This window comes from Lynx rufus, unplaced genomic scaffold (assembly GCF_022079265.1).
Source record: "Lynx rufus isolate CCGP_SWC_20201006 ecotype Redwood Valley unplaced genomic scaffold, mLynRuf1.p SCAF_1, whole genome shotgun sequence".
Lineage (NCBI taxonomy): Eukaryota > Metazoa > Chordata > Mammalia > Carnivora > Felidae > Lynx > Lynx rufus.
The window spans coordinates 19,639,358-19,660,640 of record NW_025814823.1 but is presented as its reverse complement, the minus strand read 5'-3'; the positions used below and the strand labels follow the sequence as shown (position 1 = coordinate 19,660,640).

The following is a 21,283-nucleotide window of genomic DNA, read 5'->3' as shown; positions in this document are numbered from 1 at the left end:
TGGATATCCTCAACGACCCCAACAACCAGACAAGCCCTGCCAGCCATCTTTGTGACTCAGGACAAGATTTAATTAAAATGCCTCATTAAAAACCTGGGTTGCCTGGGTGGCGCAGACAGTTAAGCGATCAACTTCGGCTCAGGTCACGATCTCGTAGTTTGGGGGTTTGAGCCCTACATCATCAGGCTCTGTGCTGACAGCTCAGAGCCTGGAGCCTGCTTTGGATTCTGTGCCTTACTCTCTCTCTCTCTGCTTCTCCCCCTCTCATGTGCGCTGCTCTCTCTCTCAAAAATAAATAAATATTAAAAAAAATTTTTTAAATGCCTCATTAAAAGCTTAAATTATAGTGAGGAAGTGGATACAGGAGAGAAGCTTATATTCATGGCATCTCCAAGCTGAAAGACACCAAGATAATTTACTGCAGACTCCTTGGTTCAAGAAGGAGAAAATCCAAAGAAGTTAAAAGGCTGGTACGTTGGTTCTGAAATGATAATGTACATCAGGATCATCTGGAGAGCCTGTTAAAACACAGACTGCTGGGGCGCCTGGGTGGCGCAGTCGGTTAAGCGTCCGACTTCAGCCAGGTCACGATCTCGCGGTCCGTGAGTTCGAGCCCCGCGTCGGGCTCTGGGCGGATGGCTCGGAGCCTGGAGCCTGTTTCCGATTCTGTGTCTCCCTCAGTCTCTGCCCCTCCCCCGTTCATGCTCTGTCTCTCTCTGTCCCAAAAATAAATAAAAACGTTGAAAAAAAAAATATTTAAAAAAAAAAAAACACAGACTGCTTGGGTCCACCCCTGAGTTTTGGTTTCAGTCGATCTGGGGGTGAGGCCCAAGAAAATGCACTTCTACCAAGTTCCTCTAGTGATGCTAATCCTGCCAGTCCAGGAACCCTACTCTGAGAACCACTGGGCTGGCATCAAATGAGTGAGCCTGTTGTAACAGATCAGGGACAGGATCCAGACGTCCTGCATTCTAACTGAACGCCCTTTCTGATCTGTCCTCTCGTCTCATGGTTGCACCTTCCTCAGCCCTGGCTAGAAGTTCCCTTTGCACATTCCACGGGGGATGAACCAGCGCTCCTTGCCAAAATAACATCTATAATGAGCCTTGAGCTTCCTAGAAAAAAATGCTTTAACAATGCTAAGTATTTCTGGCACTAACACATATTATAAAAAAACACGAGAAAAGCATTTTTTAAAGAGTGTCTTATGAAGAAAATTTAATGCAGCGAAAGAGGAAAATACAATCGTGCTTAGGACCAAGAACACAAAAAGCTGGCCGATATTTTTCTGATCCTTCTATGGTGTTATCTAGGTCTCTGCTTATTTTGCTAAGAAAACTGCTCATACTCTCCCAGAGCACAGGGAGCAAAGCGTTTTTTCAAGTCCATCTTCAATGAGCTCTCTCTTATTGACCATGCAACCTGCACTATTGATCTAGAAATTACATTCCCATCTCAAAATACAGGCAAGCAGGGCCAGAAGACCTGTTTCCAAACTCCAGACCTCCATGACCACCAACAGTCCCACATCCACGTGACGACCACAGTCCTGCTCAACTGTCCCTTCATGTCAAACCCTTCCAGGAAAATGCCACTAGTGCAGAAGGCTCAGCCACAGAACTGTGCAGAGATCTCCAATTACAAGGGGTTGGCTGGGCAACCGAATCCTCAGTGAGGTGCTCTGGGATTGCATCTAGACCAGAGCTGTCCAACAGAAATATAGAATTGAAGTTTTCTCAAAAGCAGCCACATTAAAAAGGTAAGAAGAAACAGGTAAATGTTAATAATATATTTTATTTACTCAATATCTCCAAAGTAGTATTATTTCAACATGTAACCAATATAAAAATATTAATGAGATGGTTTGCTTTTTTTTTTTTCCAGACCAAGTCTTTGAAATGGGCTCATTTTTACACTTACAGCATATTTCAATTTGGACTACCTGCATTTCCAATGCTCTATAGCCATATTGGACAGCACAAGACCAGAGCTTGGCCCAAACGGGCGTTTTGGAGCACGTTAGAAACTGTTTGGATAGAAAAGCAGCTCAGCTCAACGCAGAGCATCTGGGAGGAACAGACACATACCATCCCACCTGAGTCCTCCTGGCTCTCTGTGGAATCCCACACTGTGCTACTAAAAGGTTTGCTTGTTGGTAGCAGGCATTCTTAAATTTTTTTTTATTGTTTATTTACTTTAGAGAGAGAGCGAGCGAGCATGAGCAGGGAAGGAGAGAGAGAGGGAGACACAGGATCCGAAGCAGGCTGCAGGCTCTGAGCTGTCAGCACAGAGCCTGACGCGGGGCTCATACTCATGAGCCGTGAGATCATAACCTGAGGCAAAGTCAGACACTTAACCGACTGAGCCAGTCAGGCGTCCCTGTAGCAGGCATTCTTTTGGACTAAACTTTTTGTTTTTATTTTTCCAAGAACCTCTAATTTTAATACACCCATCCCCAAATCTACAGAGCTCAGGAATGCAAATATACGCATCGTCATTTTATGAAAAATGGAATATCCCAATCCTCCCACTCCCCTTGAAACCAGTGTGTAAACTGATTGCACGAATAAGCCTCAACATAAAGGATTCTCACTAAGACGTCATCATAAAGACCCACAAACACACACATCACTCCATACCCACGTAGACCAAAAATGTACACACACGAAATTTATCCTCTACTTATGTTTATAAAACTTACCAGAATGTTGAGTTTCTTTTCCTGCTTGAAATTTTCAATAAATTCCCATATTTTCTTGGAATTAGACAAGGCCACGATGTGCAGAAAGATGTTCTAAACCAGAACACAAACAAACAAAAAGTTGTAAAGCTTTTTTTTTAAAAAAAAGATAGAAACTAGCATTTTTTAATTCAAAATACATGTACATTTTTTTTTTTAATTTTTTTTTTTTCAAACGTTTATTTATTTTTGGGACAGAGAGAGACAGAGCATGAACGGGGGAGGGGAGAGAGAGAGGGAGACACAGAATGGGAAACAGGCTCCAGGCTCTGAGCCATCAGCCCAGAGCCCGACGCGGGGCTCGAACTCCCGGACCGCGAGATCGTGACCTGGCTGAAGTCGGACGCTTAACCGACTGCGCCACCCAGGCGCCCCTCAAAATACATGTACATTTTAAAATGGTTTTAAAATAAAATAGTTTGGAATAATACAAAACGGAAAGTAACAGTCTCACTCCTCGAAAGTAAACCATTGCTCACGGTTTCTTATTAATCATCCAGAAATATTTTAAGCATGTATAGTAGTTATATACATATGTTTAAAGCATAATATAGACTATGTATATTAGGCGCACCTGGGTGGCTCAGTCAGTTAAATGTCCAACTTAGGCTCAGGCCATGATCTTGTGGCTTGTGAGTTCAAGCCCTGCACTAGGCTCTGTGCTGACAGATCAGAACCTGGAGCCTGCTTCAGATTCTGTCTCCCTCTCTCTCTGCCCCTTCCCTCCCCCCACTTGCACTCTGTCTCTCTCAAAAAATAAACATTAAAAATTTTTTAAAAATAAAAATAAATATATTATATATATTAAGCACGATACGCATATTATAAATATATGCCCCCTTCCATACAAATAGGATCAGACTATGCCTTGCTCTGCATCCTTCTTTCTCACTTAAGGTTTGGAGATTTTTTTGTTACATATAAATCTGTCTTATTTGTTTTAATGGCTACATAACATACTTTGGCATGGATGTATTATAGTTTCCTCCTGCCAATCATTTAGGAGTTTTTTGTCAATGTTTGCTCTTACGACAATATCCAAGGTACATCATAACTATAAGACGACAACTTCCTTTGTTACTCGGTCCTTGCTTATGATGTTTATCAATTTCCACGTTGTGCTATAGCCATTGCTGAACACAGCTCCCTCCCCCAGTAGACTCAGGACTTCTCGATGGAGGAGACATGTCTAATCACCCCCTTCCCTCGTGGGGGTACACGCAGCCACACACATAAATGATTCATGTATGTGGGCTGCTCAGCCCCTTCTCTGTGCCCAGCACAGGAATCAAGCTTATATTCTGAGTATCCAGTGAATGCAAGGACATGCTGTCCGAGCCCCGGAAGGCATCTGTGACTTATCGCCAGCCCAAGGCAGAGACTCCTGCTGCTTCAGAGACCTGACAACTGAACTGACAGGTGAGATACTGAGCAGCAGCCACAATTCCTTTCATAAAGCAGGGTTCGGTGCCTTGCCTCAATTTCCCCATTAATTAAGCCATAGAACCCAAGACCATAGTCAGAATTTCTTTCTACCGATCTGAAAACATATCGTTTTCTCACTCTCTGAGACAGTCTCGGAAAATGAGAAGATGGAAACAATCCTACATTTTCATGCCTCAGAAGCTCTATAGTCAGCTTAACTATCATATTCAGCTCAAGTCTGATACAGCTGAATATTCCTCTACTTTCAAAGGCTAGGAAAAGCATGGTCTGTACAGGACTATGCTCTTTGAAAAAGGCTGTGGGGTGTCTGGGTGGCTCAGTTGGATGAGTGTCCGACTCGATTTTGGCTCAGGTCATGATCCCAGGGTCGTGGGATCAAGCCCTGCACCGTGCTCCTGCAGAGCATGGAGTCTTCTTGGGATATTCTCTCTCTCTCTCTCTCTCTCTCTCTCTCTCTCTCTCCCCCTTTGCCCGTCCCCTGCTCTCTCTCTCTAATAAAAAATAAACATAAAAAATAAAAAAGGCTGTGAAGGCACTTGCTCAGCCACAGTGGACACAGGCTGCCTGCTGACTCCTTCCTGGATGGGCTGCGAGCGCCCCCACTCCAATGACTACAAACTAAGTCTATAGACGCCCAGTCCTTTCTTTTGAGGTCCTCCCCACAACCACCCTAAAACTCCCTCCTACCCAACAGTGCCAAGTAACACTCATACAAAATCCAGGTTCAAAAAACAACAAAATTCAAGTGAACGAAAATCAATTCCACTTTGAACATTCCACAACCTCCTTGAGCTTCCTGGAGGCACCTGGGGCATCCCAGCATCGGACAGAGGTAACAGCATGAAAGACAGAATCACTGTCCTAGATAAATCAGCCATGGGGCCCGCTGAAATGAAGCATCATGAAAAGATGGAAGGAAATCATCTGTCTCCCTCTGGGAGAAAATAGAAGGCCAGAAAGCACCCAGAAGGGAAGGCCAGGAGTCTGCTGTGACCAGCAGAAGGAGCTAGGAACAGACACAAGTGCACAAAAACCACCAATCTGCTGATCTACATGTGTCAAGGCTGGCCCTAGGAGCCACTGGGCACTGCTGTGCTAACTCTTTAAAGCTCGGGATATAAGTGTGGTTGTTGAAGTTGAACAAAAGCCAACTGGATCCTTTCTGCTGATGAGTCACCATGTTCCATGGCCTAGGAGTCATGAGACGACATCACAGGAACCCCTCTACCCATGTGAGAGCGTGAGTCCGATGAGCAAATGGGAAACACTGCACGAATGTGCCCTCAGTAGAAATCACCGCATAGGAATGAGGTGCCAGTTAATATTCATGTCGGGTAGGCAGGAAGCTAAACCAATAATTCTCAAAAGGTTGAAATTCCACATTGACCTGGGAGATCTGGAGAGTAGAAACCCCCGTTTTACCTCTTAGTGTCCACGTATTGTTGGGGTCGATCCCCACAAGACATAAGGCACATTTACAGCACCTTCTGGCCACATCAGGAATGTGGCAGGAGTTAAAATGTTGCCCCGACACCGCACCTCTGTAATCTTTCTCCTCAAAAACCTGTAACTGCAGTCTAATCATGAGAAAAACATCAGACAAATCCTGATTGAGGGACAGTATACAAAATCCCTGACCTGTACTTCTCAAAACCTTCAGGCTCATCACAAACTAGGAGAGTCTGAGAAACCATCACAGCCAAGAGGAGACTAAGGAGGCACGATGACCAAATGCAATGTGGTCCTGGATGGGATCTGAGAACAGAAACGGGGCAGTAGGCAAGAACGAGGGAAAACTGAATAGCATATGGGCTTCGGTTAATAATAAAGTACCCATATTGGTCCACCAGTTGTAATAAATGTTAACGAAGGGGAAATTGGATGCGGGGTAAGTGGAAACTCTGTACTAGTTGTACAACTTTCCTGTGCATGTAAAATTATTCTAAAATATTAGACTATTTTAAGATTTTTAAAAAATGTTGCCCAAGGAGATCATGCCAGATCAAAGACAGACAGCAAGATGGTAATGAAGTGCAACAAGAAGCTGAGGAAGGAAGGTCCACTCTGATTTCCTCCCCCAGGCCCATTGGAGACATTGTGCCAGAAACAGTGGGCTGGCGGGCAGGGACTTCGTGTCAGTAAGCATTCGTTCCCTCCAGCAAGAGCACCACGGCAGGATGTTGACTTCTTTGCCGTCCACGCATCTGACGGGACCAAGCCAGTGTGTACAGGCCACTGATATGAACACGACCTCACACCTTCCTGGTGCCCACAGTCACCTGACCCGGCTGGCCTGCGGTGCACACGCTCAAGCCTTCCTGCTCAAGGGACCCCTGCACCCAACATGCAGCCGGGACCACTCCCTCCATACTCTCACTGCTCCACAGGCCTACGCCCCGATTAAAGAGAAGTGGGTACCTTGGAGCAGAGAACGTAAGGGTGGGAGTGGTAACAGCATTAATACGAAAACTACGGATAACGCAATAGTCTCCTGCTGACTGAGAGCTACATGCTCGATGACACCCTGCACTGCCCATGTCATGGCACACACAACGTCACATCCGTCTAACAGAAAACTTTCTCTCTTTTTAATGTTTTATTTATTTTTGAGAGAGAGAGAGAGCACTAGTGAGAGAGGGGAAGAGAGAGAGGGGCGGGGGGACTGAGGATCCAAAGCGGCCTCTGCACTGACAGCAGAGAGCCTGATGTGGGCTCGAACTCACGAACCATGAGATCATGAGCTGAGCTGAAGTCGGAAGCTCAACCGACTGAGCCACCCAGGCATCCCCAGAAACCTCTTTCAACAGAGGGAGTTGAATGAAGGGACTGGTCCCCAGAGGAGGAAGGCGAGGGCTCAGCTGGGACCAGCCAACAGCCAAGGGATGACGAAGAGCAGGAAGCTACCAGCCTAGGCTGGAGGAACAGAGGAGGTGGTGTGGCCTGAGCCAGGCTCGCCACCAAAAGGAAGAACCTCAGAGCGGTCCGGCCGTTGCCAGGGAAGTCGAATGTCCTGCTTCTCCCTTCTTCCCACCCACCGATCTTCCTCAATGGCCAAACCCGGCCAGCAGCTGGCTGATGTGAAGGCGGGAGAAACACGTACTCGGGGGGTCCGCGCATCTACTCCCCGCCTGCCCCCTCTGTGCTGCGGAGCTGAGCCGGCAGGCCCAGGGTGGACTCCCACGCTTCCTGCAACTGCTTGTCAACCACATCATCCCTTCCAAGACCGCGAGGGGCTGCGTCAGACTCTGTCCTCTCCCCAGCTCCCAGCACACTGCCCGACATAGGGTTCACACTCAAGCATATGATCAAATATAGAGTAATATCACTCCTACTTTTCAGTTGGGGACACTGGAGTTCAGGGAAGCGAAGAACACTGCCTAAGCTCACAGGGCTAGCGAGCGCACAACCAGACTCCGATCCGAGCCCAGCGCCTTCCCACGCCCCACGTTTGTGTGGAGGCTGCATGCGCTAGACCAGATGAAGCTATGGAGCTCTCTCTTTCATAAAGGGGGAGGAGCGGCTGATCCCTGGCAGAGCCTGGGGGGGGTACACTGAGTCAGGGACAGGACACCATGCCACGGGGATGAGCGGACAGGCCCTGTCAGCCCCGGCCCCTCAGAGCTCTCTGCACCGGAGGCCACTTACAAACACAAGAAAAGGAGTCTCCACTGTGTGAGCTCCGACCCCACCTTGGGTACGAACATGGGGAGGGCCGGGGGCAGTAAATAACGGGCTGCCTCTCTCCCCAGCCCCGGAAACACGTTTGCTCCCTCTTTCCAGCTCTACGCTCCCAACGGTGGTGGAGGTGGATATAAGGAGGGCTCACTATTACAAACAAAACCATACTGTCACCTTTTTCCGTATCAATCCACTTTGTCAAAAATGTAGCCCAAACCACAGCAGGCTGGAATCCAGGCAATCCCTGGCCCGCCTGTGGCCTATTAGTATTCTTGTTGCGTCCCGCAGCAGCACAACTGAAAGTTATCAGCAGGCAGACAGCCAGCTTTCAATCTCAAGAACTGCAGCCCCAGATCGCGGCGGCACTCACGCATTAGAGAAGATTTAGAGACCCTCACGCTCGCCGCCAGCGCTGAGCCTCTGTGCGGCATCTGACGGCCAGAGACCACAGACGCGTGGTGAGAAGAGAAAGAACGGGGCTTGCTTTGAAAACGTTATTTAAGGGGCGCCTGGGTGGTGCAGTCGGTTAAGGGTCCGACTTCAGCCAGGTCACGATCTCGCGGTCCGTGAGTTCGAGCCCCGCGTCGGGCTCTGGGCTGATGGCTCAGAGCCTGGAGCCTGTTTCCGATTCTGTGTCTCCCTCTCTCTCTGCCCCTCCCCCGTTCATGCTCTGTCTCTCTGTCCCAAAAATAAATAAACGTTGAAAAAAAAAATTAAAAAAAAAAGAAAACGTTATTTAAGAAATAATAATAACAGCCTTCAGGAGCAGATGCAAAATACTCCGTTCTAGATTGGGGCATTTTTTCCTTCTGGCCAAGGTCCAAGCTTGAGGGGGCAGGGGGTGCTGCGTCCCCACCCAGTCCCTTCCCACTGGCCCACCCGCTGGAGCAGAGGGTTCCCCGGAAAGAGGAGGAGACTTCGGCAGAATGGAAGGGAGGACAGAGGGACATTCTTCAGTGAACGCGAGGGGCCCCTTCCGTCTTCTCCTTTCTGTCTCCAGCTCCTAGCATGCAGCCTGACATAGCATTCACTCTCAAACATATGTTCAAACACAGAATGATATCACCCCCATTTCTCAGAGGAGAAAACTGAGGTTGAGGGAAACGAAGAACACTGCCCAAGCTCTCTTTACAGTGGGTTTTCCCCGGGTTTTCCATCCGGGGGCCAGCTTCACGGGGTCCAACCCGTGTAGGTACGCAAGCCCCACCCTTGGAAGGGCCCCACACTTTCAGGGGGGTCTGCCTTCACCGTCTTGAAGTGTTCAATACTTTTTACACGGGGGCCCACATTCTCACTTTGCGCTGTGCCCCGCAAATTACGCAGCCAGTCCTGGCTCCGACTGTTTTAGGAAGGGGAGAGCACAAGATGTGGGCCAGCTCTGAAAGCTCTCGTGAGGACGTGGCTCTCGTCAAGAGCTAACTGTTGCCTGTTTATTGGAAAGCCACTGGGTCAGTTCACAGCTTGGCTTGTGGTGCCCGAGTCCCCCTCGATGTGTCTCACTGACCCGGGCTCCTTCCCTGGTGGAAATCCCAAGAGAGTCACAGTCAGTATAACATCTCTGCAGCAGGGACTGGCCCCCGCCTGCTGTCTCACGGGCAGCCCAGGGCATGGAGTCAAACCCAGCCATGGAAAAGCAAGCGCAGCTCCAGCTCCCAGGGGGGTTGGGGGCTGCCTCCAACGCAGAAGCACCAACACAGGCCACTGCCAAGGCCAGGGAGCGCGGGCAGCAGTTCGGCCCCCGCAGCAGCTGACGAGGTCGGTGTGCAAGAAACCCCCAGCGGGAGGGGCAAAGAGCAGCTCACCTGGTTACCGCTCTCCCTGATGATCTCACCTTTGGCACCTCCTTCCTGGTCTCTATCTCGACACACCGGGTGAACTGTGCCACCTGGTGGAATTCAATGAAACCATCTGTGAGTTCTAGCGACAGCTATGGCCATGGAGACCAGCTTTTCCAAATGAATTAAGACATACAGGCTCGCAGGAAGAATACCTGAAACTGAGACTATTCTGGAAAATCTAGATGGATGGTCCCCACAGTTAGGGCAGCAGGTATAATAGTGAAGATGATCCTGGAACCCGACCTCCTGCCTATATGGGCTGACTGAAGGGGCACCCAGGAGAAGGTCCTGATTTTTATAGGGGTCGGAACACATCAAAGATAAGAAGTGTGGGTCTTGGTCACAGATGCGTCCCTAGCATATCCCATAGCACCTGACACACAGGTCTCAACCTGGCTGCACTTTAGACTCACCTGGAGAGTTCTTAAAGCTCCAGATGATGGGTCTAGGCCTAGGTATGTTTTAAAAGCTCCCAAATGAGCCTAATGCTCAACCCGAGTTCAGAAGCACTGGCCTAACATGTAGCAGGGACTCGATTAATATTTACTGAGTGGGTGAGTCCATAAATGGCACTTAGACTATTCCAGCAAAGACGATACTGTCATCAATCAAAGTGTAAAGGGGGAATTCCTCGGCTGTGGCAGTTAAAAAATGAGAAACAGAGCCTGGTTTCTTCACTTAAAATAGCCCGCTTTATTAAATGGAGTCTGTTTCACGGGAGGCTATCAGCTAACCACGTAACCAGCCTCTCTCCTTCTCCCCAAACACTTCTGAGGGATCTCCCAGTTGCTGAGATGTACTTATTCCTCACCCTGACTGGGTAGATAATGAAATACAGCCCAAACGGTATAATATTGCCCTGGAAAATGCCTAACTTGATTTTAGAGGGAAAAAAAAAAAAAACCATCTTTGAGCATCTTGAAAAGTGATAAATCCCCAACCTATTCTCCAACTTCTGCTGGAGCATCTGTTTTTCTGGAGAAGAGTCTCCGGATAGACACGGTGGCCTTTTCTAGCCACCACAGTGCCATTGCGTGACCCAGGGCAGTTGAATTCGTGCAGGAAATTCTGGTGTTTACCCAGAGGAAGACTTCAGCTGATGGAAAAATTGACAGGGAACCCAGAGAGTCTTTTCACAAAATCAAGGTTAGGGAAGAGAAATAAGAGGTCATCTCCAGCTGCTCTAAGCCTGGAGGCTGGACCCCAGGAAGGAGGACTCTCCAGTTATTCTGGGGGCACTGATTGATTCTTAAGTAGGGTCCACAGCCAAACTGCAGTGGACTCCCACTCTCCTCCCTCCATCCCCCCACAGAGGCTCAGTGACAACACATGAGGTGGGTCCCAGTTCTACTGGTGATTCAGATGCCCAGGGTTGGGAGCCCCTCACTGCTCTTAATGATGTGTGGCCGTGACCCGAGCTCTCCTGTGAATTAACTAAGAGTCGAGGACAGGCTCCTCCGGTCACGTGCTCTATCCACCTCTAGCTGGAAGCTCCATGCCCATCCCAGAATCAGCAGCTGATTACCGCGGGATCACGGTCAACTCCTGGCCATGCTGGCTGGGCCCTTCCTGACCTGCCTGTGACATCGGGCTCTCTCCCCAGTGTGGAGCGGCCACAGGCTGGCCTCGAGTGGACACACAGCAGGCTGCTCACCTCGCTTGGCTATTTCAATAGCAGTCGCTCTTCCAACGCCACCGTTCCCTCAAGTGACCCAGAAGGCTATTCCAGGAATTTGGACCTCCAAGCCCTCAGGCACAAAGTCCTTAGCCGCTGGTTCACAGCCACTCCTGGAAACAGCAAGCCCAGAGAAAGGACTATAAGGAGCCAGGGAAAGAAACCCCTGCAGGGAGAAAGCCTAGTTGTGAGGTGGGCATGATCGCTCTCTCTAGCACATCACATAGCTCCTTCCTTCCTCGCCTCCCTGTTTCCTTCCCTGGTCTCAGGAACAATGCTGCCCTCTCAGACTTTACATTTCCTCATCACTGGCTTCCTGAACTTTCAAAAATATTTGGAGACCCTAACAATCTGGCATCCAAATCAGCTTTCTCTGACTGCCTCTGACACCAGAAGTGCCCCCCTCCAAAAAACAAAAAAAAATCCTCTGATAGATGGATTATTTTCCCTTTTTCCAATTTTGAGGGGAAAAGAGGAGGAGCGTAGGAGACCATTAGCATCATGCCTGTTGTGTGGCAGGACAGGTGTCCCTACTTAGCTACAGAAGGACGGGTGAGAGGGGGGAGATTTGCAAGTACAGAATGAAGCTAGAGGAAGGTCGTTATTTGAGCTCGTACCGCCTCGGAGAAAGCAAAGGCTCCTTCAGGGCTACAGGGCGTGTGCTGCGTAACTCTAGGGGGCACCGTCCAGATCACAGTGATGGGAGATTTGTATCTGCGTTAGAGCAACTTCTTTGCAGATGGCAGCAAAGCGCGCCAAGGAGGTGCTTTTCCTCATTTGCACGAAGGGATCACACCGCATAAAAGTAACCCTGAGTTCCTTAACTGTTTCTCTCTGCCTTTTGAGATACCTCTTCTACCTTTGCTTTCCTAGGTTTGGCCTGGAGGGTGATTAGCAGGAGGAGGCCCTGAGGGCAGAGCCCTCCCCCCACACAGGCAGGCTGGGGTCTCAGAGCTTGCAACTCTCACCCAAAGAGCCAAGTGATTTCTCCTGCTCTGCAGCAGAGAACGGGACTCTTTCCCTTGAAGATTCTACGCAAAGCCCAGTGCCCTCCCACACACGGTGTTTACACACAGACTGCCAACAGCTGGTCTCCCTGGTATAGCACAATTGCCAACTACAAGCCAGGACACCGGAGAGGCGGCCAAAGAATGTTTATCAGCCTGGGTTAGGTTTGGAAGTCCTTGCCACAGGGGCAGTCATGGCCCCTTGTCTCACAGCCAAAAGACCAGGAAGAATGTTCCCGTTCCCACCATCTGTAACTCACTTGAATGTCCAGGGCAGCTCAGAGAACACCCTTCCCACTGCTTCTGCTGCTAGCGGCACAGTGGGGTGAGCAAGACTTCTGACTCTTCCAAAGCTTCCTGCGAGGCTGATTTGAAGCTGAAAAGAATTATCAATAATAAGGGCTTTGGATCAAACAACCTGGGTTTCAATCACAGCTCTCCTTCTTAATAGCTGTGCGATCTCATGTGTTGACTTAACCTTTCTGGGCTCCTGTCTCCTCTTCTGCAGAAAGGGGATAATAAAAGCTAACTGTTGGGCAGCCTGGATGAGATAATGTATGTAAGGCATTTTCTTACCACACTTGGAATAAATTAAGAGTTCAATACACAGCAGTTGCTATGTTACTATTATTCATAATGACATCAATACTCTCCATGTTCAAAACTGAGTTCCTCATTTGCCCCCACCCCCATCCCAGCCCTCCAAATCATCAGGGACTTTGAGAGCATTTTAAACTATAACCAAAGATAAAGCTGTAAGATTTGTTTTCTCTGATCATTGTTGGCGGGCAGGCGGGGGGAGGGGGGGTAGGGTCACTATGAAAGGATTTTCTTGCAGGAGCAAATGATTCCTCAAGAAGGGGCTAAGGGCCTTCTTCTAGGCTAAAGGGTCCTAGCCAGGAGAAAAAGTACTGGTGGGGAGCGAGTGAGACTTTCCCAAACCACAGGAGAGCCAGAAGTGCAGGCCACAGAGAACATACGGGGAAACCAGGAACCGCCCCAAAGATCCCCTCCTCCAGGGGCAGGAAGCTGAGGCTTTCCTCTGTGACACCTAGAGGAGACCTTAGCCTCCGGAAGATTATGTTGATCCTATTAAACACTAAGGCTTGCTGACGACAGCTCCTGTGGATTAAATCTCTTCCTCAAACTCCAGGCTGTGAGCCCTTCCAAGAGGGCGGGGCCAGGCTGGCCTGCTGGGCCTGTCACACTCTCCTTCTGTCCTTTGCCTTGGCTCTTTGACTTCATCGCGGGATCCTGTCCTCAGCCAATCTGTTGTGAACAATGAGATTTGGCTGGGTTTTTTTTTTTTTTTTTTTTTTTTTGTATCCCCCTGCCCTCTTTTGGGGAAGTATTTTATGTTCACAAACTCTTGATATCAGTCCCTATTTTTCAGTGTGAAGAGAAATAAATGACTTGCCTAAGGTCACAAAATGGTAGGTGATAAAGCCAAAGGAGGGTTTCCATTCTTTCAACACCCCAACCTGGGGCACCTTCTACTGAACCAGTGAGGCTCAAAGGGTGCTCCCCAGACAGGTGGCATCAGCATCACCTGAGAACCTGTTAGAAATGCGTTGTCTACTGAGTCCGCGGTTCAAAATGGGGCCCAGCCATCTAGGGTCACATGCCCTACGCGTGATTCTGATTCAAGCTGAGCAACCACTGTGCTTGTGTTTCCAGAACCTCCGAAGACAGGAATCACCAGGGGGCAAGCTCCCAGGCATCAGTTTCCCCCAATTTACCCAATAAGGAATTTGCATATGCAAATTGTAGCCCTCATCTATACCTGTCAGGGGCTTAGGGGTCAGGGGCTTAGGGGTCAGGGTTTGTTTGTTTTCTTTTTAATTGTCCCAGGTAATTGTCAGGTTCAGGCAAGTTTAGGGAACAGTGACTTGATGCTGTTGCATAGGTGAGCAATATAGGGGAACTTCGTAAAAATCATGGTGTGCCAAGAAAAAGCATTACAAACCCAAACTACAGACCCTCATATGGAGACGAAAATATTAGGAATTGTCTTTCCCTCCCCCCTCCACTCCCACCCCATGTAAGAGTTCGGGGAGAGACTTTCAGAAGCCTGCTTTCCCAGGGCGAGAAGCTAACCCAAGCTCTCCAGGCTGCTGTGTAACATGGAAAGACCCAGCGAATAGTGGCCACTGCCACTATTTGAAAGAGAGAGGTTGCCATTTGCCAAAATCCAGTGGAGCTGGGCTGACAGCTCCGCTTCCCACCACTCTGTGCAGCCCTGGCTCCTGAGAAAAACATGCACTTTTCCCGAAAGGATGGGGTGTGGGGGAGAAGAGAAGTCAGCAGCAGCATGCTGCCTCCCCTTGGAACACGGAAATTTGCCGGCCTGCCTTAGGAACTCATAAAAACCCTAGTGCAGGGAGAAGAGGAGGTCCCTTAGATAACTGGGCGGCATGAGAATCACCTGGAGGATATTTATGAAATGTCAGTCTAGGCCCCAGTGCAGGCCAACCGAACTGGAATCTCTAGGGGCAGGGCCTGACGCTGGTATTTTAGATTCTTGACCTATTATTCGGCCAGGATTGAGAACCACCGCGTTTCTCTAATTGATTCTAAGATAAAAACCCCCTCTCTGTCCCCCGGAACGGGCCGCCTCTTAAAACCACAAGGTGGAGAGCCGGCTAGGGTACAGCGAGGGTGACCACCAGGCCAGTGAAACCGTCGAACGCCGTTCACAAAACTCACACTGGGTGCACGGCGGACACCCGCCCCGAAACCGGCGTTCGGAAAGTTCCAGCAGGAGCGAGAGGTCACAGTCCACAAGCTGCGTTTTATCGGTGAGCAAAAACACACGACTCGGGAAAGTTCTAAGCCGGAGTCCTCACCAGCGATTTAGGGCGCGCCCCGCCCGGGGCCGAAAGCAGCCCCGCGCGGCTACCCGAGCACGCCCTGCAGGGCGCCAAGGTGACGCCCAGGGGACTCCGGGGCGCGCGGGCCGCCTGACGTCAGTGGATCCGGGCCCCGGCGCGGCAGAGCCCCGCCCCTCGGGGCTGGACCCCGCCCGCCGGGCGGCACGCCTGCGGAGGGCCCCTGTCACTCAGTCGGCCCAGTGGGGATCGCGGAGTCGCGGGCGCGTCCCCGCTCGCCCGCGCCGAGGCGGGCCACGTGACTGCCAGCGGCCCCGCCCACCCGGCCGCCCGGGCCGTCTTACTTGGTGTATTCGCGCAGCCCTGTGGCAAGCCTCGCGGTGCTGTGGTGGACGGACGTGGTAGGGCCCGCGCTCCCGGTGTCCCCGCCCTCCGGAGCCGCCGGCGGTTACGTCATTCCAGTTATGTAAAAGCCGCGGGCTCTTCTCCACGGGGAACGCGGCGGAGTCTTCTGGTCCGCCCTGCCTCTCTGTACGGCTTTGTGCGGAGCGCCCACTCAGCCCCAGCCTCAGAGGGCAGGGAGAGGGGGGGAGGGCCCTGCTGCGGGCGGCACTCAGGGTCACACGGTCAACTCGGGGTTGAAACCGGGCGTCACTTGGGGCGTCATCTGGGGAACACCTGTCTGCTGGGTATGCCTGGGATGCAAAGATGGCTGGTAGAATTTGCTTACCCAGAAAATCATGTGGAATAAAAAGATAAGGCGTAATGATATTAACAAGATTTCTCCATCCGATGAGTTTTATCACAGCATTTTCCAAGTTCGTACGTATCTTGTTTCATGTAATGGCCCGAGTAATTTAGCCAAGATAGAACCCCCTTCCCCAGCAGGTGCAAGGAGTCAGGTTGGTAACATGAACACAGTGACAGCTGGCAAGAGGCAGGGCTGTGTCTCCCACCGGAGAGGTCAGTCTCTTCGAAGTCTGAACTTTTGCCACCAGTTCAGCAACCTCGTGCAATGCCAAGGAGGTCCCCTTGATCTCCTCCAAATCTCCATCAGCCTTCCCTCGGACCCCCCAAAACCCCAGAAAACATACAGTGTAAGTTAAAGCATGGTTGCTGTGCCAATCTAGATCCCAGTGAAGTCATCCAGCCTCCTCCTGGGCCCTGTTGTGTAGGAATCAGACATCCCAGGCTATATCTGACCTCCATCCCTAATTGAGGGGTGGGTCACTCAGTTAAATTCTGTACTGGGTTACCCAATTCGCCCAGAGACCGAGCCACTCTTACATAAGATGTACAGACCAGCTGGTTTAATGGCCTCGTTACCTAGGATATAAGGTATAGGATCACTGCCCTCCACCCCCAGCAAGCGGATGTGGTTTTACTTAAGAATAACTTTGGAAATAAGTTTCTCCAGAACAGTTTGTTCGTCTGAACAGGACTGTGAAGTTCCACTGCATTGCTCTTATTCCTGACAGAGTGATGAAAGGGAGTTTAAGCAAGTGGCATTCTGGAAAACCACCCAGCCTGGTGTGACTTTCAATACCGGTCTGGTTTGGCTGGGAGAATATTTTAGAGTCCCAGAGTTATGCAACTGTGCTTTGTATACTCTGCTTTGTGGCAGTGATAGAAAAGGTGTCTGTCTGCCCTGAATCCCTCTACCACCTCAGGAAATAGGCTTTTGGCTCACAGAGGGGGTGAGAAGTTGTTTTGAACCACAAAGTCTATCGAGGGCCTCAGCAGCACCTTGAAGTAAAAGGATGGGTGAAAACCCAGCTGTTACCCTGGCGTGTGGTCCTGGGCGTGCTGCGTGACCGCTCAGTCTTGGTTCTCTGATTTGTAGAATGGGAATGAATATGCTCACCTCGTGAGATGGCGGTGATGATCAGACACTTTTGTAAAGAGACTAGCGAAATGCCTGGTTTCATCCGAAGGGATCAAAAAATGTTCACTTCCCTCAACTTTTCTTTGCATTCCTTTCTCCCTTTACATTATAGCCATGCCGTGTACATTCAGTCGATGGTCCATGAGTGCACGAAGCATATAATGTTTATCCTTAAATCAACACCTATCCACGGGGTAGCTAGTGTGCGCATTACACTCACTTCTTGGGAGGTTTTTAAAAGATAAGCCCCATTTTAGAAGGGCCTTCCACTCTCCCCTGGATGACAGGGAATATGTACACAAAAAGACAAAGGACAGGGAAGGATTAATGGGAAAAGGCTCCCGTTTAAGTAGGAGTTAGCTGAGCTGGATTTTAGTCCTATTTCTGACTCCCAAGGTTACCTGGGTAACAATGATAAAATTTATTGGGGGCTTAGTATGTGCCAAGCATTGTGGATTATCTCAATCCTTACAATGACCTAGTAAAGTTGCTCTTGATATTATCCCCATTTTGCAGATGAGCAGACTGAGACTTAAAGGGGTAAGTCACTTAGGTGAAGTCATAGCATCCATCCTGGATCCACACCGTATGGTGGCAAGTCACTTAACCTCTCTAGGCCTCCGTTTTCTCATCCAAATGAAAGGGGGAATCAGATGACGTGTGAGACCCTTTCTAGCTCTCCCTTTCTTTAATAAGAGAAATACATACAAAAATTTAAATAAGGTAGGCCCAACGTGCTTTTAAGAGTGACATGAAGTGGGGATAGCTGCTTTATTTCATGTGGGTAGAAAGACCCTAAAATATCTCTTATGTGTCCTTGCTCTCAATTTGCCACCCAATAAGCCAAACAAAGAAATCCTCCTCCAGTTAATTTAGAGTCCCGAAGCTAATTTTGACCAAATTGGAAGGAGAAGCAGAAGGTGTGGCCTAAGAAATCCATGGCTTCCCACACAACAGATATACGTGATGGGAAGTCTGCACGCACACACGCGCGCGCGCGCACACACCAGTGCTCACATCATCTTCCACCGAAGCTCAGTGCCAGTTGCTCCAGCCCAGTTGTCATGGCAACACCAGCTGCCAATGAGATCATGGAAGACAAGGTTATAATGGCAGTGGTGCCTTAATATTTTACCTGGCAATCTCACTTAGATAATAAGATGAATAACCATAAATCATAAATCCATAGGAAGCCCAGGCACTGCTCTCTGTATGTGTTTAATGTGCACTTGCCGGTGGGGAAGAGAAATGAAGGCAAAGGGAAAGGAATGGAAAGGAAGGGAGGGTGAGGCAGGGGGTGGGGAAGATCTCTGATGCTGATCCCCGTTACTCTGCAGTGTAGGTAGGTCATGCACGGGTCCTGAACCTGTTTGTGCATGGATTAAAGGACCGGTCTCTTCTGCAATGACAGCAAGGGGTTAGGGGCTCCCAGTCCTAATCACAGAAGTGTGATTACAAGAAACCCAAGGCAACTGTTTTCTGGGGTTCACACCAATGGAGGAGAGAAGCAGCCCAGGCAAGATGTACATGGCAGACGATGACCCTGCCCTGCAGCAGCTCACACAGTCACCCAGCAGGAGGCTGGACCCCGTTTAGAAGTACCTTGCTGGTTGCCTCCCCAGTCCCTTGATGCCCACTGGCTTTTACAGACTGGCCCACTCCAGGGCTGTCTGCTGTCCATCTGAACCAACTTCCTAAAGAGCAAATCCATTTGATTTAAGGGTTTCCTTCCTTTCACAGGAAACTGATCACAGTGGGGATCTCTAGTAAGAGCTTCAGCACTGGGGAGCAGGGGTAGGAGAGAGACTCAGTTTACACTGAATACCCTTGGAGAGTGTGAATTTTGTATTACGGGCATGAATCACCCAGTCAAATAAAGGACACGCCAAGGTCCACTTGTTTCCCTTGTCCACCTACCAGGGACTAGACGTGGTGGCAAGAAGGGCCAAGGGCAGGGCAGTCTCCATGTAATGAAGCTGATGAAATGATTTCCCACCAGCGGACTTGTGTTGATCTGAAACTCTCATGCAGTCTGTTTCTAGGGCTTTAGTTGTATGACAAACAGGTTCCATTCCCAGTGCAAAGGCAGTTTGGGGCTCAGGGGTAGGAGAGGAATAAGAGCCTGGAGGATGTCAGAGAGGTTGTTGTAGCTGGCCCTCACCTACTGGCCTGTACCACCTGGTTCCTCCCACCGGCTCAGGAGAAGGGCCACCAGTAGGGCAGGGAGAGGCCACAGACATAGAGTGCCAGGAACAGGGATCAAAAGTCAGAAGACTCACATTGAGCCCTGACACCTCTTCAGAGGAGACACTTGACCTCCCTGAGCCTCAGTTTCCCCTCTACGCAGCAGTGTAAGTGTCCAGGCCTTACGGCACAGTAGTGAGGATGAAATAAAAACATTTCTTCTTGTGGCTGCCTGGGTGGCTCAGTGGATTAAGCGTCTGACTTTTGACTTTGGCCCAGGTCAGGATCTCAGAGTCATGAGATTGAGCCCTGTGTCAGGCTCTGTGCTGATTAGCGTGGAGCCTGCTTGGGATTCTTTCTCTTTGCCCCTCCCCTGCTTTCTCTCTCAAAATAAATAAACTTAAAAAAAAAAAAAAAAACCTTTCCTCTTATTTAACAAATATTCATACTCTACTTGCTATGTGCCAAGCTCTGTTCTAAGTTAATTTCATATGAGACTGAAGGAGGCTCTGTGCTGACAGCTCGGGAGCCTGTTTAGGATTCTCTCTCTCCCTCGATCTCTGACCCTCCCTTGCTTATGCACACTGTTTGTCTCCCAAATTAAAAATATTGTATTAATGAGACTGAAGCATAGAGAATTTCAGTAGCGTGTCCAAGATCACACCAGAATCTAGAACGTAGCACAACCAGGATTCCAACCGGACAGTCTGGGTCCAGACTCCACACACTTAACCCTTTTTCTGTAAGGATGGGACACCTCTCCTAGTGGCTTCTCCTCAGTTTCTTCTTTTAGTCATTTCTGAGGGGCTGGAAACTTCTGCTACTATCTCCTGACCTTTTTGTGGTCGGTTGATTGGCTCCTGTGTTCGAATGGGTGGCTTCTAGTTCCCCGCTCTCCATTTCACACTCCAACCCCACCGCAGACTCCCCACCAAGTCAGAGGGGCTGGGCGACTGAAGGTGGGGCATTCTGGGGGTGAGGCACTGAGACCTGAAATCAGCTAAGAGTGAGGTTGGGTTTTGAGCCTGTGAGCACATGTGCCCTTATATACACCTGGAATGACCCTGCCCTCGTCAGTGAGTTCTGGGCCATTCGGTCATCCTAGGGAGGTTTGGAAGGACTGAATACACTAGTTCACTTTTTTTTGTGTGTGTGTGGGAAAATGGACTTAAAATTTACCATCCTAATCACTTTTAAGGGCACAGTTCAGTGGTATTAAGCACGTTCACATTCTGCCATCTACCACCATCCATTGCCAGAACTTTTTCATCTTCTAAAACTGAAACTCTGTCCCCATTAAACATGAACTCTCCTCCCCACCCCCAGCCCCTGGCACCCATCACTCTCCTTTCTGTTTTCTGTGACTTTGACTATTCCAGGTTTCTCCTATTAGTAGAAATCATACAGTATGTGTCCTTTTGTGACTGATTTACCGCACTTAGCATGATGTCTTCAAGCCTTATCTATGGTGTAGCATGTATGAGAATTTTCTTCCTCCGTTTTTAAATTTTTTTTAACTTAAAAAAAATGTTTATTTATTTTGAGAGAGAGAGAGAGCCCAGGAGGGGCAGAGAGAGAGAGAGAGGGAGAGAGAGAGAGAGAGAGAGAGAGAGAGAGAGAGAAAATCCCAGGCAGGCTCCATACTGAGTGTGGAGCCTGACGAGGGGCTGAGTCTCATAACCATGAGATCATGACCTGAGCCAAGATCAAGAGTCAGATGCTTAACTGACTGAGCCACCCCAGGTGCCCCGAATTTTCTTCCTTCTTAAGGCTGAATTGTATTCCATAAGAAATTCACCACACTTTGCTTATCCACTCATCTGCTGAGGGACACTTGGCTTGCCTGCATCTCTTAACTATCGTGAAGAATGCTGCTGCACACTGGTGTATACGGTACATTGGTCTTTTTAAGACCCGGCTTTCGGTTCTTCTGGGTGTACAGCCAGAAGTGGAACTGTTGGATCACGTGGCAATTCCATTTTTTATTTTCTTTGAGGAAACT

The 21,283-nt window shown here is 49.4% G+C and overlaps 1 protein-coding gene across 1 annotated transcript in view; it reads right to left on the bottom strand.

The window, feature by feature from the left end:
• Positions 1 to 15,879, bottom strand: part of DHRS12 (dehydrogenase/reductase 12) — a 33,277-nt gene extending 17,398 nt beyond the window's left edge. The window contains 6 exon segments of the mRNA XM_047074777.1: positions 1,362 to 1,435; positions 2,702 to 2,794; positions 9,667 to 9,749; positions 11,357 to 11,490; positions 15,557 to 15,642; positions 15,838 to 15,879. Of these exon segments, the coding sequence (XP_046930733.1) occupies positions 1,362 to 1,435; positions 2,702 to 2,794; positions 9,667 to 9,749; positions 11,357 to 11,490; positions 15,557 to 15,642; positions 15,838 to 15,879 (512 nt within the window).
• Positions 15,880 to 21,283: the final 5,404 nt, after the last annotated feature.